This window comes from Perna viridis, chromosome 4, assembly GCF_037379345.1.
Source record: "Perna viridis isolate PV_CMFRI_1.1 ecotype Kerala chromosome 4, ASM3737934v1, whole genome shotgun sequence".
Taxonomy (NCBI): domain Eukaryota; kingdom Metazoa; phylum Mollusca; class Bivalvia; order Mytilida; family Mytilidae; genus Perna; species Perna viridis.
The window spans coordinates 30,952,828-30,968,597 of NC_142448.1; the positions used below are offsets into that span (position 1 = coordinate 30,952,828).

A 15,770-nucleotide genomic window follows, 5' to 3' on the forward strand; every position below is an offset into this window, starting at 1 on the left:
TAGTTTAATTCATTCATTCATTCATTCATTCATTCATATCTTTAATTCATCATTATGTACAAATATGTTAGATTGTTTGCAAATAAAGACGACAAAATCTGTATGTCATGTATAGCACGAACATATAGATAGTCAACGATAAAAAAGTATTTTGATGATACCTCAATATCAACATGAACTAGAACTCGAAGTGAACTCGAACTTAATAGTTCATTCAATTTTCTTATTACTGTGTCATTCATTTCGAAGTCGTACGGTGTATGAACATCGATCCAAACGAAACAATCAGAGAACGTCCTAAAATGCTGATAATTCCTTCTTTTTTCCCATTCCTTGTGATTTTTCCGTGACCTTTTGACATTCTTGGGGATTTGCTCGGGACAATTTTTTGACATAACTGGTGATTTTATCTAGATTCCTTCTCAGTATTCTAAGTTATTTTCTCAGTTAACTTCTACGTGATACAATTAATATGCATTTTAAGTTACATTCGTACAATTCCAAGTCAAGTAAATTACAATATCATTTGGGTTAAGCATACTAGGGGAATGTAAAAGCCTAATTTTTGCACATGGAAATACCTGTGAAACTAAAAAGCCAAGATGTAAAGCATCTAACACATGTGCAAGTGCACGACATTGCAATCGCAGCGACCCGAGGGAAAGTTTTAATCGTTCTCTTACGATAATACGCCGAGTATCTGACCCAAGAGTGTCTGAGATTTACCAATCTTGCATAAGAAAACTTTCGAAAGCCAGAGAAACCTAGCGTTCGATCATTTTTCTCACTTTGAGATGGTTTTCCGACGTAACAACCAGGTGTAGAATAAATTAAATCACTAGATAAACGAACTGCGTGAAATTAACAATTGTCGGTTATTCTCGGTAAAATTAATATTATAAAAAGAACTTTAACACAAGTTATGTTTTTTAACAAATGATTTTATGGTGGTTGACGAATACTTAAGACTATAAAAAAGACGTATGGAAGGGACTTCCTCCGTATCAAAGGTGTATTCACGTGGTTTAATCTTGGTTTGCCCACTTTTAATTACCCCAATTATAAATCTGTTGTATAAACGAAAAAAAAAAAAAAAAACAACAACAAAAAACAAAAAAACAAAGGGTTCACTGACCATGAATTTGTATAGTCCGTTTCAAAATACATTTCAGAAACAAACTTTAATTGTTAAAACAACACAACCAACTATGATTATTTAAACCATTAATTAAAAGTGGGCAAACCAGGATGACACTGTTCACGTTTCTCCAACATTTAATTATTAGACTAAAACAACATCAATTAAGGTTAGGGAATATGGGGTCCTCAAAAGGGTTTGATAGTTTAAATTTACCTGTATTTTACCTTTTCCAATAAATAATGTTGGATGAAATTTTTTAATGATTTCATTGACTAGAGACACGATAATATAATAATAATGTAGTATTTTTCATTAATTTGTTTTCTGTTTTTTTTTAGAAATGAGCATATTAAAACAATACATATTTTAAAAAAATATATATTTCTATCTTTTTAAAATAAAATAATTTAAAATGTGTTTAGGCAATATAATTTTATTAAAATTAATTACTATAGTCATCAGATATCATATATGATAATTATTAATTTAAAGTTATTAATGAACTTGTTTCAATCAATTTTCATGGTGCAAGGACTTTATAGATTGTGTCATTATAATATTATAATTTTTTTTTAATTATTTATGTAATTGGGACAATTTTCAAGAAATGTAGACAACTCATTGTACCAAATAAGTTCGCCAGAGTCAGTCTTGAGTTTAATGGCTATCAGTACATGGTTAAGACAACTAGAGGGGACAGAAGAGATTGACGACATGATGTACCCACTAGTATTCTCCCTTCTTCCTGGAAAGAGCGAACAACATACCACCGGCTCTTCAATCTACGTAAGACCGCAGGCAAGCAACAATACAACTTTCTGCACCGACTTCGAGACTGCTACCCACAACTCCGCACAGAGGGATTTCCCCAACGTGTCAATAAATACCATTATCAGAGCATAATATCATTAAAACCTATGATTTTTCAACACTGTATACTTCTATTCCCCATACTGAGTTAAAAACCCGACTTAAAATTATTATACGTCGTTGTTTTTCCAAAAAAAAGATAGTACACCTAGATACAAAATTTAATATATAGTTCTTGGAAGAGATTCCTCATATTTTGTATCAATACTGATACGTTTAGGTTACAGACCACCAATTCAACCAATGAGCATTTGGAACGTACACAAAAATAGTCCTACGCAGAAATTACCTCTGTTCTGCTGTGTAGTGCTGTGAAAAAAGTCCTCATCTTATTTAAAAAATTTAAACAGTTTCTGAAAGGAAAAACATTTCTGTACATTTTATAGATGCATTTTGCTTCTTGTGATGTGAAACCTAATCTCCATAATGATTTCTAAATATACCCCTATCTTGTGAAAACACTGGGATTTCCCATGCTATTTATAGACCCTTCACTTCCGGTGACCAGTACTGCACTGCAAGTCTGCTAACCCCACATGCCACTCTGAGGATTGTGAGCTGACATATGTAGAATCATGCTGATATATAGTCCTCTGCAGGTTAAAGTTAAGGTAAAGTCCAGAGAAGCCATTGAATATTGTGAAATTAGCATAGAAGCCTATGGGAAGTGGAATTAGTGGTTTCTAGCCTTTATTATACGGAAATGTTAGTTTTCATCCAAGGCCGAGAGGATGGGTTATATGTATCCGGGTTTCGTAAATAGGTTTCCGGTAACCATTAAGTACATGACATATTAAAGTATGGAAAGCCATTAGCACCAAAGGTTGTAATTCAATTATTATAGCAACATAGTTTACCTATTATTACAAGTTAAATATAATTACCTTTTTTGTTATAAAAAGTAAGCTACGTTTATAAACAACATTTTGTATTCGTATAAAATTGTAAGAACTGAATAAGGAGATCAATTTAATTAAAACAAGACCTACTAACTGCTAGTATTTATATTCTAGATGTATGCCCTTTATATGCCCAATTACGTAATGAAATATGAAATCCAGCTTGTTGTTTTAATGTTGATTTTATAAATTTATCAGATGATAAAACTTTATAACTTTTATTCTTAAATGAAGATGTATGTTTCAACAAACCCAAGCAGCATTCCCGCACTGGAGCAACGCTAGTACAACGGAGTCAATTACGTTGTAAGTGCAAAGAGAGCCAACGAAGGCAAACAATAGTTGGGTCAACGCTGGGTTGTAGTTCAAAAGATTAAAACAAGAAAATCTATTGTAAAATTAGCAGATACTTCAAAGCATGGTATACTAAATATTGAAAATTTGCAATTTTTTGTTGGCATTTAATAGAAAATGATAATGCTTGTCACTGTTTTGTGTTTAAGAAATCACATTGAAAATATGTATATATTTGTTCAAAATGAAAGACAACTTTTGTTTTGATAAGTGTATTATTCTCTAAGCTACAAGGCTGTATAGGGGGGAGATACTCATGTACATTATTGTAATCATAAATTAGATTCGGTTATTCATAATAATGTTTTGTGTTGTTAAGTTCTAAATGTTAAACGCGAATACTCACTGCAGAAATATTAAACATGCAGTCAACAAAATTAGCGGAAAGAGCCAACAATTGTTTTTGGAAGAAGTAAAATTATAAATTATATATATATAAAGTCTAAAGGAATCTGCCAACCAGCAAACTTAATGGGTATCGGATCGTCGAGTCATGACGATGCAGCACAAACAAAAAAATTATATAAGTCTAAAATTAAGGATTGTACAACGATACCGATACAGATGTTAATACACTATAATAAAATATATAATGAGCAAGCTTTTCAGTCAACAAATGACCTTCTTCAGTGCCTTAAATAAACTGAGTGTGTAATAAAACCTGCAGACAAAAGCAGCGCTGTAGTGATCATGGACAAATCCGCCTACATTAATGAGGCCGATTGTCCAAGATGACCGGTTTTATATCAAATTGACAACAGACCCCACTCAATCCTTTGCGGACGGAATAAAAACTGAGTTAAACAAAATGTACGAAAATAACCACATTGACATTAAAACTCTTGAATATCTCAAACATGAAAATCCTAAACCTGGTCAATTCTACCCACTCCCCAAAATTCACAAATTCAACAACCCAGGTAGACCTATAGTCTCTGCTAACGGCCATCCAACAGAGAAAATTTCGGAATTCGTGGACTTTCATCAACGCATACATGTTGAAAAACTTCCATCACTTATAAAAGATACCACTGATTACTTACAGAAGATGCATGCTCTGAATCCCCTTCCACCAAACACCACTCTGGTCACTATGGACGTCACATCTCTCTATACCAACATTCTTCACTCTGATGGTATCGAGGCTTGTTGAGAAGAATGGGACACACTAGTCACTTTACTCACAATGGTTTTAAAGAAGAACAACTTTACTTTTAATGGAGACCATAATTTACAAATAAATGGCACAGCTATGGGTACCAAAATGGCTCCGTCTTGTGCCAATATTTTCATGGGAAAATTAAAAAAAAAAACTACATGAATCCTCTATAGAAAAACCCCCGTCCTGGTGTAGGTTTATTGACGACATGGATATGAAGTGGACACATGACAAAGAAGAACTAAACAATTTTATCGCACGTGCCAACAATCAACATCCTTCAATTAAGTTCACTCACGAAACATCTGCTACTAACATCTCATTCCTCGATACCTCTAGCACCTTATCGGGGGGAGAGCTCTCCACGGACCTATACTCCAAACAAACTGACATACATCAATATCTTATGCCTAAGAGCTGTCATCCATCTCACCTGACTAAGAGTATACCATTTAGATAATCTCTTAGGCTAAGGCGCATTTTTTCAAATGACGAATCCTTAAAAAAACGTCTAGGTCAACTGAAGAACAATTTAAGAAGAAGGGGATATAGATACAAGACCATTAAAGAAGGGTTATAAAAAATTCACAATATCCAAAGAAGTAGTCTGTTACAGTACAAGGCAAAGAAAAAATGTAAAAGAACCCCTTGTGTTCTAACATACCACCCCTGCCTTAAAAACAGTCACAATACCATTCGTGAGCACTGGCAGCCAGCCAGTCTGCGTAGTTTGTTTTTGAGGGCTGCAATATCTAAGCCCAACTTTACTCCAGGCGAGAGTCGCTCCTGTGATGACAGAATGTGCAAATGTTGTAACCAAATGCACCACTCGTCATCATTCACCAGCACAATCACAGGGAAACGCTACAAAATATTTTGTAACGTGCACTGCAAGAGTGCTAATGTAATATATTTGCTCCACTGTCCCATCTGTGGCCTTCAATATGTTGGTGAATCTAAACAGCCTTTTCACAAGCGCTTGAACGGACACAGAAGCGACCTAACAAAAACGCCTTTACTCCCAGTGAGTCAACACTTCAGATTACCAAACCACTGCCTCGATGATTTCAACAAAATGAAAATCTTCATCGTGGAACGAAACACGGTCTGGAGCGATCTACAGAGAGTGAAGCGGGAGGGATTTTGGATAAAAGAACTCCGTGTTTTACACCCACGCGGAATTAACAAAAAAACATTAAGTTCTTCCTATTTTGTAGTTTATTTTTACAGTGTTTGTAAATATTTTTAGTATTATAGTTCAGTGTTCAACACACAACATGTGTCTATAACACAATGTTCAAGATCTTCGTAAACTGTCAATAAAATTGTTTACGTCACAGGTATTCACCTACTTAGGTAGTGAGTTGTGTTCACAGACCATTTACTTTCATACACACTCAGTTTATATAAGGCACTGAAGGTCATTTGTTGACTGAAAACTTTACTCATTATATATTTTCGTGTGTTAACATCTTTATCGGTATCTTTGTACAATCCTTTAGACTTAAGATATATGACGTTTGTATAATATTGATTTGTTGTGACATGCATCATTAATTTGATCCTCTATCCTACATAATAACATCTAAATGAACTGTCCCGTACTACCATACATCATGTACTAAATTACAGCCCTAGATTAATCCTACGAGGAGGAATGACCCGGTCAGCGAATGCCATATTTTATAGTCTAGCTGGCCGAGTGGTCTAGGGCGCTGGACTTTGTGCAGGCGGTGTTGCGCAAGATGTCACAGTGGTACGAGTTCGAGTCCCGCGGAGGGAACGACCAAAAATTTGCATCGCAAATTTGACAGTTCTAACATCGTTGGGATATATATATATATAAAGGTCTGAAAGATAACGTAAACTTATAGAAGGGTCTGAAAAATTCCCAACGATGTTAGAACATAGAATATATATATATATTGGGCCAACTTTGGCCCAGCTAAGTATTGCAGTTTAGATGCAACACAATATTTGCTTTCAGGTTACAGACCACCAATTGCATCATCGATTTGGAACGTCTGCAAGAGTAATCAAGGGAACAAAGGATATAGCGGTAATAAAAAAAATGTAATCCAGGGACAAAGACCAGACATACACAACAAAGAACATAAAGTAACTAAAATCATACATACAAAGTAACAAAAGCAAATGAGCAACTCGGACTCCACTAAAAACTGGGAGCATGGACCAGCTGCACTGGTAGGGTAAAGGTCCTCTGCTTTTCTAGAAACACCCGCCGAGTTGTTCATAAAAAGTCAAGTCCGGGGTAGGCAAAAGAGGAAAGAAAAACTATGACCCGTTGAATAAATCAGTTTTCATGGTGCATTTGTTAGAGTTCTAGTGCGATACAAAAAGTCTGCGTAGTTTCGGCAGGTTCTGGCATAACGTATGAGTTGTGATATGAACACTCCATACAGTCTTAGGCCAAGGTACAAATTAATCCCTTCAGCATGTCATTATAGAAAAAAAGTTGACAATATTTTTAAATGAATGAACCTTTTCCAAAAAGGGAATTTTATTCTGATAATTTTGACTTAAATAAACTAATTTGGTGGAACTATAAATAAAGTTGGTCAAAATAAAGAATTTTTTGGATTTCCCAGGCTATTTTTAGGGTAGATGAGTTCCGAATGTCAGTACTGCACTGCAAAGTAGTAAACCCCTTGTGAAATTTTGAGTGACATAGCAGTACATGCGTATGTTTCAGGTGATATATGGTTTTGGTTAGGTTAAACTTAAGGTAGACTACCAAGGATCCCCTGAAAATGAGCAAATTAATATAAAGAGTGATGGAAGTCTGAATTAGTTGTTTGTAGCCTTCGTACGTCCGGATTTGCTTCATTGTTTTACTTTTCATGAGATCGACATCCATTTTCATCAAGAATAATATTAAGTCTTTTTTTTAACATGTTTGTTACCCAAGTTGATTCGACGTTGGTTACATGTTGGTTCACTGTTGGCTCTGGTTTTGACAAATGTAGAATAAAGCAAATAATGTAATCACAGTTTTGATTTAAAATTGAAATTTAACAATACTCGCAAATATAAATAGCGAAAACAAGTTATCAAAGAGAAACATAAAATGCAATGATTGTTTTGAATATGGTAGGGCCAACGTTTGGTCAACGTAGAAACTTTTTATAATATGAAAGTATCCAAAATTTCAAAATGTCGTGTTTAACCGTTGGGTTGTCAAGTAGAAACCATTTTGGTAAAAATGAATCAAGAAAACATATTTAAATGACCACCGACTACTACACTGGGCCTAAGTTTGGCCAACATCGTCTTGCCAAAGCCAACTAAAAGCCAACAAACCAGTAAACAGCAACATTGGCCAAATGGAGGCTTGCTGTCTGGGACTGCCAAATAATGACATATTTTAGTTTATATTTGTATATAAGAAGAGACGTAATTAAACTGTTTGTCTGTCTGTCTGTCTAAAACAATGACATTGTTTTTTTTCTAAAATTTTCATTGTATAAACTATAGATAAGGGATTTAGGTGAGTTTTGTAATTTTGAGTTCAACAACTGTCGAAATTTACTTAATCTACAAAACAAAGAAAACAGAAGATTTTTTTGAAGTTCGTACTTGGTGTTTTCATTTTTATCAATTTAGTTGATATGGCAGTCGCCAGAGCCTTTAGAACTGTAATACCTGATAGCATCTGTAATTATCTTCACACTACCACAGGAAAATAGTCCCTTGGCATGCCCAATAAAGGTTCACATGCAAACAGTTATGTCCACTTTGTAGGTATTTCTAATATATCAATTTCTATTCTATATCATTGACGCCAATAAACAAACCCAACAAACAACTTTTACTTCGAACTTAATATACTGATTAATTTGGTTTGTAATTAAAAATAGATAACCTCTTATAAGTACTTGTTTATTTCTATGCATTTACCGAATAAAAAAAGTCGTTCAGTGTAGATATATTCAAGTTGCCTATTTATTTTTAAACGCATAATATACCACTTGATGTTTAGCTAGAAATGAAAACCCTGCAAGATTATAGTCTTCAATCATAGAATTGGAATATAAAGAGGAATGCTTGAGTACCTATATCTTCAAATATCTCAAGCATGCATTGACGGATAAAAGGAGCAGTGGTTCCGGTCAAGGTGGGAGCAAGCCCCTGTGATTATGTTATAAGACTTTATCGTTTATGTTAATGTACGTGTCTCTGGACTAGGTGACCAGAAACTAACCGCTTTTACATGACAGGTTGGTGTCTATAAAATAACTTATAGCACTTGAGCTATGAAGCTTATCAACTGAGAAGTGTAGATAGTTGAATGGGACACGTTTCTAAGGACATGATTTATTTCAATGATGTGTGGCTTAAGGAGGTAGCCTAGGGTGACACAACTCTTACATATCTTCAAACATTTGTATTCACCACTATACATAGATCTCATTTAAGCATCTAAGTAACTTGGACTGATTTCTTACCGTTTCAAAGGAAAGCTTGAAAGGCTTTGGTGAATATTAAATATGATTACAAACATATCACTGATTTCAAGAGTTATGTCCCTTACCCTAGGTCTACCTCCATAAGTTTGAATGATTTAACAGACAGTTTCGACCTGGAGGTCGATAAATTGGCTCTCAACCTGAAAATTTTAAAACTGGGAATGACCAACTAGTAGTTTGTAGTTCAATTATGCACTATGTCGGAGAGTTTCGTGTTAATTCATCTAGCTGCTCCATGTAAATCGATATCGAACCTGAATGTTACGCAAACTGGCGCACTGCTACGATGCATTATGAATTTTGGTGTGTGTGATTATTTAAATGTCCCTCGTAATCAGAGTGGTGAATTTTGAAAATAAAAAACAAAGAGTTCAATATTATAGTATTAATGTATTGCCTTTTCCATACTGGCCCTGTAACATGCCCGAGGTATAAATAATGGCCAAGGGTGACTGTAATGGACCGAGGCAACGCCGAGGGCCATTGCAGGCATCCGAGGCCATTATTAATACCAAGGGCATGTTACAGGGCCAATATGGAAAAGGCCATGCATTGATACTTTTATCAACCAACTTTCTTCTAGAAAATAGTCAGAATATATTATCAATACACATGATTTCACATTAATTCAAATTAAGTTCATATCTCGATGAATCAAATATACATGAAAATAAATCATGAAGGTTTTGTTGTCTTTTCCAAAAACCCCAACCCCCCCCCCCACAAAAAATAAAAAAAGAAAAAAAAAGAAAATCAAGTACAAGATAATTCATGTGGAGGAGTAATCAAGAGAACCAAGGTAGTAGCCGTAATCAAAAGAATGTAATCCAGGGACAAAGACCAGACATGGAAAACAGGCATACACAACAAAGAACATACAGTAACTAAAATCATACATACAAAGTAACAAAAGCAAATGTCCCGTTGAATAAATCAGTTTTCATGGTGCTGATGGATACACCATAACGATCCACGAGTTCATGATGACGACCATAAAACTTATATAGTGATGACTTTAATCTTGTCGTGAGCAACATAACCCCGTTCCAGAAGCCTATTTGTTAGAGTTCTAGCGCGATACAAAAGGTCTGCGTAGTTTTGGCAAGCTCTGGCATAACGTACGAGTTGTGATGTGAACACTCCATAAGAAGGTTCTGAAGGGATGTTGCCGCAGATGAAAGGAAAGTTAACAATTCTGAATGAAAAGTCATCACGTTTGTCGTAAAGTTTGGTCAATAGTTTTCCTTTACCATCGATTTCTAAGTGTGGGTCAAGATATGAGGCTGACTTAACAGTGTCTGTAGTATCCTTTATTTCAAGTTTTTTGGGGTAGATGCGATGTATCAAATCCCCGAAATTAGGATTGTTTAAAGATAATACGTCATCTATATAGCGGAAACTGAGATTAAAGGATCTAGCCAAACGATATTCTTTCTTTTGGATCAGATAAGCTATAAAGTCAGCCTCATAAGAATGAAGGAATAGGTCAGCAAGTAAAGGAGCACAATTTATTCCCATTGGAATGCCGACCGTTTGTTGAAGAAAACGTCCACCACACTGGACAAATATTTTGTCGATTAAAAATTCCAGCATTTTGTAAACATCTTCCTTTTTATATTTGGAAGATGATTTGGAATTATCTCTTACAAAGTATGAGAAATCTCTACCAAGAACTTAATATTTGTATCTAGGTGTACCATCTTTTTTTGGAAAAACAACGATGTACAATGTTTTTAAGTCGGGATTTTAACTGAGTATTGGGAATAGAAGTATACAGTGTTGAAAAATCATAGGTTTTAATGCTACTTTATTCAGATAATAGTCTTGAACTGATTGTCTCCAAAAGATCTTTCGAAGTTTTCAGGATCCACATTAAATTAATGCCACTACGGGAGTAACAAGTGTTGTGGTAGGACTGCAAAGCCTGTTTGACAGTTGTGAGTATAGAAGTTAAAAGTTTTGAAAGAGGTTTGGTGGTACATTTTGCAGATCCAGCTATGAAACGTTGTTTGTATGGATTCTTGTGGAGTTTAGGAATCCAGTATATAGACAGTAAATCACAATCATCGTCCTTGGTAGAGAGACCAAAAGAGGATAGCACAGATTTATGGTTTTCCACAATGTGGTAGCAGTATTATTTTCTACGTCTACCTCTGATAACAAACGTTTTGCAGACGAGAAATTGCGATTACCAAAAATGAATATTCATGAGCTAATTAATCACCTGACCAGTCGCCCGATACCCGACATCTCAAAAACCATGACTTTTCAGTTTACGGAATATTTGGGTTGTTTCCGTCGTCGTTTTTACGTTTATTGATACTGTCCTAGTATGTGACCCGGGAAATTAAAAAAAATACAAATTATTTGGCCGTTTTTTACGTAAAAACCGTGTTTTTAAGTGCATTTTGATCTGGAATCAAGCTATTTTCAAATGTCGTGCGAACTCTTTTGACAGAGAGCACAAGGTAGGTGAGTAAATAGAGAAAAGAAATGTACTTTGAAGATTAATTTCAACACCTGGATTCGTGCCATTCGTGGAATCGTGCAAAACAATTAGATTTGACTGCTTATTTCGTCTTCGAAAATCACTAAAACGAGAAAGTCGCCTTTTTTTGGCATTTTTGTACAGAAAAGTATGTGCTTCCGCTTCGAGATTTCATTTTTGTTACCTTTTCCAATAATCCCCCTAAATCGTAAATTTAAAGCTTAAGACTAAACATACCTAATAGTAATAATTCAATATAATTAGTCCCAGTACCATCTTTCACACTTTAAAGATCCTAAACTAATTTCATTTCATTGAATTATTAGGCCACTCTTCATTAAAGTTGTCACTTATTTTAAGAAATGTACGCCATTTTGATTGAGTCCATAATGGCCCCGTATTGATGCCCTGTTTTGAAATTCGTAATGCATGGCTGTGATTTCGTAATGACCGGCTGTAGGAATTTCCGGTTCGTAATGACCAGTTGTAGAAAATTTCGGTTCATAAAGGATGGGCATATCTATACATATTGCAGTAAGTTGGTTAATAATGACCATTTATAACAATAAGCTTGTGTTATACGTTTGAATTTGATCCCCATACTTTTCTTTTATTCCATATTTTTGCTATATGACGATTATTTGAGGCGTTAAAATTCAAACGATTGATGTAAATTGCCTCAGTACATGAGTATTTTGATTGAAATTATGTTCGTATTACTTGTTAGCCTAAAAGTTGTTAGAACAAGTAGTTGAGTTGTTAAAAATAAAACTACCTATAACTAGTTCACTGAGTTGTTACTACTGGGCTTCCATATGTACATTGACCAGTCATTTTGACTTTATTATATTTATGTACCTCTCGGAAATACATTAATTAGTTATATACATGATAAATGTTTCATCAACTGGAACACTACATACATAATGTTCCTTGCAGTTTTTACCGGCTTTATCTTTTGTGTGAAGTTCGTCTTTGCTGTTGAAACGACTGAAACGCCTTTGCGATGTCCACCACCAATGGCAGTGCCATCTCCCGACGCCAAGTTACCAAGTACTGTGGTATTTTTAGAACACAAAAAGTGGAGCATGACGAACTTCGAGCCATGGGGACCATATATTTATCAAGAAGGAATGTTCCGGTTTAGTACATCCGAGACAATATTGACTAAGTCGTTAGCGGTGTCAAAAAGCGAAACAGTCATCGTGGCACTTTCTCTGAATGAATCGCATGTTTGTGCTGCAAGTGACTATATATTGCTTACAGATACGTCCTCATTGTATAATGGGGATTATAATAAGACGCGCGTGTGTAATGCTGCGTGCTTCCCTGCAGAAAAATATCAAGAGAGACACACTATTCAAGTATTCAAAAGTTTTACGGACGGTGGCTATCCACTCGGTCAATGGGAAGAGTTCGACGCAATTAGAGTTTATTCCGCGCAAGATAGACAAATGCTGTGCTATTACCGAAATAGTACTTTCGACTACCACCCTGAATATGACAACCCTGATTTTAACGATGTTGACGTTGGGATTAAGAAATGCCCTGTCGGACAGGTATGCAGGATTACTCGGGCTCGCAGGACGTACTCAACTTCCGCGTACTTATGGATAGGATGTGAATTGGACGAGGAAGAATTTGGAGGCTGTGCTGAAGACTGCGATAACTATGAGTTTCAAGGGAACTATAGATGGGACATAACGTGCAGGTACTGTTGTAGAGATGACCTTTGTAACAGTCCAAGCAAATGTAATAAACAAGAGTGTGACTTGAGTGGCAGCGTACCAAACAACCAGAGAAAGTCTGCAGCACATTCCTACAGGACATATCCTTCTTTTTTGACATTCCTGCTGATTTTCTCGGAATGTTTTTGACATTCCTGGTGAATTTTTCGGAACATTATTTTGTTATTCCTGGCTATTTTCTCAGTATATACATTTTTCCCATTCCTAGTGATTTCCTAGAGATTCAATCTCAAGACATTCGTATCAGTGTCTGACAAAACCCTGATCACTTTGACATTTCCCATATTTGCAACTATAGAATTATTGTGTATTTTCAATTGCATTTTAACAATAGACTTTATGGATGAAAAATAAAGCGAATTATATGGTATTCCGTTTAATTTTCGCCAATTCAAAGTACACTTAATTTTCATCTTTGATCATGTGAATAAATGTGAAAAACCAAGCTTTTTTTTTTCATTTGAATTAATTAATATTTCGAATATACGAAACCCCATTGAGCTCACTTTCGTAGATTAAAAAAAATCGCGTTTTTCAATGGACTTTCGTACGAATACAATGACTACATGATTGACAAATGTGTTAACTTTTTTTACAAAATGCTTTGATGATATTTAATTATCATGTATGTTTATGTAAGAAAACAAACACATTCATACACACACAGGCGCGCGCGATTTGTGGATGCGACTTAAACAATATCCAAACTGACAATAATGAAAATTTCGTACTGAACTATAGTCGGCGTCACATAAATAACATACTGTTAAAATTTGAATAAAAATATTTTCTACGACTTTATTGACACCTACCGTCGTTTAAATTGTCTTAAATGACTTGCTCATTGGTTTAACCAAACGGCTTCTCCCTAAACATTGAATCGTTAAATTCCGGTCAGATTTTAATTCTAGGTGGCAATATTTACATTGTAAAAAGTCGGCCATGTTTACAGTGATCGGGTTGCTAGGAGATGTTGTTTACGTTTAAATGGTTTGTCCAAAAACCGAAGAACCCAGAATGCAATTCGGCGTTATTTCGGATATCTCGGATTTATTTTACGCGAACAACGTATAATACCGAGAAGTTGATCAAGCAGACGATTGTCACCGGAGTTCGACGGGAACTTACGCACTTCGTTTGTAAACAAATCGTCCCGTAAAAACCAACATGGCGGATATTAGTATGGGATTTTCCCGTAAGGATTTGTTACGCATGATTTAAGCTAATAAGCGACTTGTTTTTGAGAAGCTGTTTGGCTAAACGAATGAGCAAGTCATTTAAGACAATTTAAACGACGGTTGGTGTCAATAAAGTCGTAGAAAATATTTTTATTCAAATTTTAACAGTATGTTATTTATGTGACGCCGAGTATAGACACTTCAGTTCTGACGACGTGGATCTGATAGAAACAAATTTGATGTTCATGCTAAAGTACTTAATATATATATACCTGACCATATACAATGATTCTCCTCTTACTGAGTACTTTGATTTTATTAGATATTATGAACGTTGTATTTTTTCCGACGCAGTCGGTATAGTTTCGCTTTTTACCCTTTGACCTAAAGGACGCTCTTTCATGGAAACGCAAGTCACCTGATCGCAGTTCTGTTTCCCGATTGGCCAAACACTGATAACTATCTGGCATAAAAAAAAACTGTATCGAAAATTAAAATTGTGTGCCACGTGTTAATTTTGTTAATGAAATGTGGAAACTTATAAAGTAATAAGAACAAAATTTTACTGCGTCGGCTATCTTTTTTCAAAGATAGCATTTGTTTTTAAATTGCTTCTCAATCGATTAGATTTTATGAAACATTATAATGTAAATACTATATTGCCAAAGAATGTTGTTTGCGTTCAAATTCATCTTATACTATAAAATTACACTCAAATAAGCTATTTTACAATGTGTTAATTTGAAGCAGACAACATATGCACACACATGTACATGGTTATGTAGTATTAAAAATTCTACTAACCGGTTTTTAGAAACCTCACATACTGCTTGTTATTGATGAATTTTTGGGGAATTACATTTAACTAAAAATAACAACAAACTAAAGGGGCACATGGGTGGTAAAAAAACACATTATTTTAATTAATCGATCATCAAATTCATAATCGATTAGTAGCATCGGAGCCTATTTCGATTAGAGGAGCTAGATTCAATTGTAGAATTAAAGGAAGCAACATATGATGAACTTGGTTGTGTTATAACACTCGAAGAAATTATTACAATCATAAACATGAGGCTTCTGAACTTGTCCGATGCAAATGGCATTTTCGCTGATGCTCAGTTTGGATTTAGGGCCGGTAGTAGTACCACAGATGCAATACTTTGTTTGATGTCAATTATCGACAAGTCTTTAAGTAAGAACATATTATACTGCTGCTTCGTCGATTATAAACAAGCATATGACTCTGTATCCAGACTCAGTTTGTGGTTGAAACTGTAAGAGTTGGTATTACTGGTAAATTACAGGCTTTTATACTGAAATTCTTGTATTCCACAGTAATAGTGAGTGTCAAAATAGATGTTTTTTACTTGTTCAGTAGGTCTCATGCAAGGGGAGATTTTCTCACCTATATTATTTTATATGTATATGAATGATTTTGAAATG

At 34.9% G+C, this 15,770-nt stretch overlaps 1 protein-coding gene across 1 annotated transcript; it reads left to right on the plus strand.

Annotated features, from left to right (window-relative positions):
* The first annotated feature begins 12,251 nt into the window (after positions 1-12,251).
* On the plus strand, positions 12,252-13,591 carry LOC148619723 (uncharacterized). Its single transcript, XM_088576947.1, has one exon. The coding sequence runs from the start codon at positions 12,325-12,327 to the stop codon at positions 13,273-13,275; it is 951 nt and encodes a 316-aa protein (XP_088433073.1). The 5' UTR covers positions 12,252-12,324; the 3' UTR covers positions 13,276-13,591.
* The last annotated feature ends 2,179 nt before the right edge of the window (positions 13,592-15,770 follow it).

Coding starts and splice junctions, on each gene's coding strand:
- LOC148619723 (XM_088576947.1), top strand. CDS start 12,325: ATGTTCCTTGCAGTTTTTACCGGCTTTATCTTTTGTGTGAAGTTCGTC.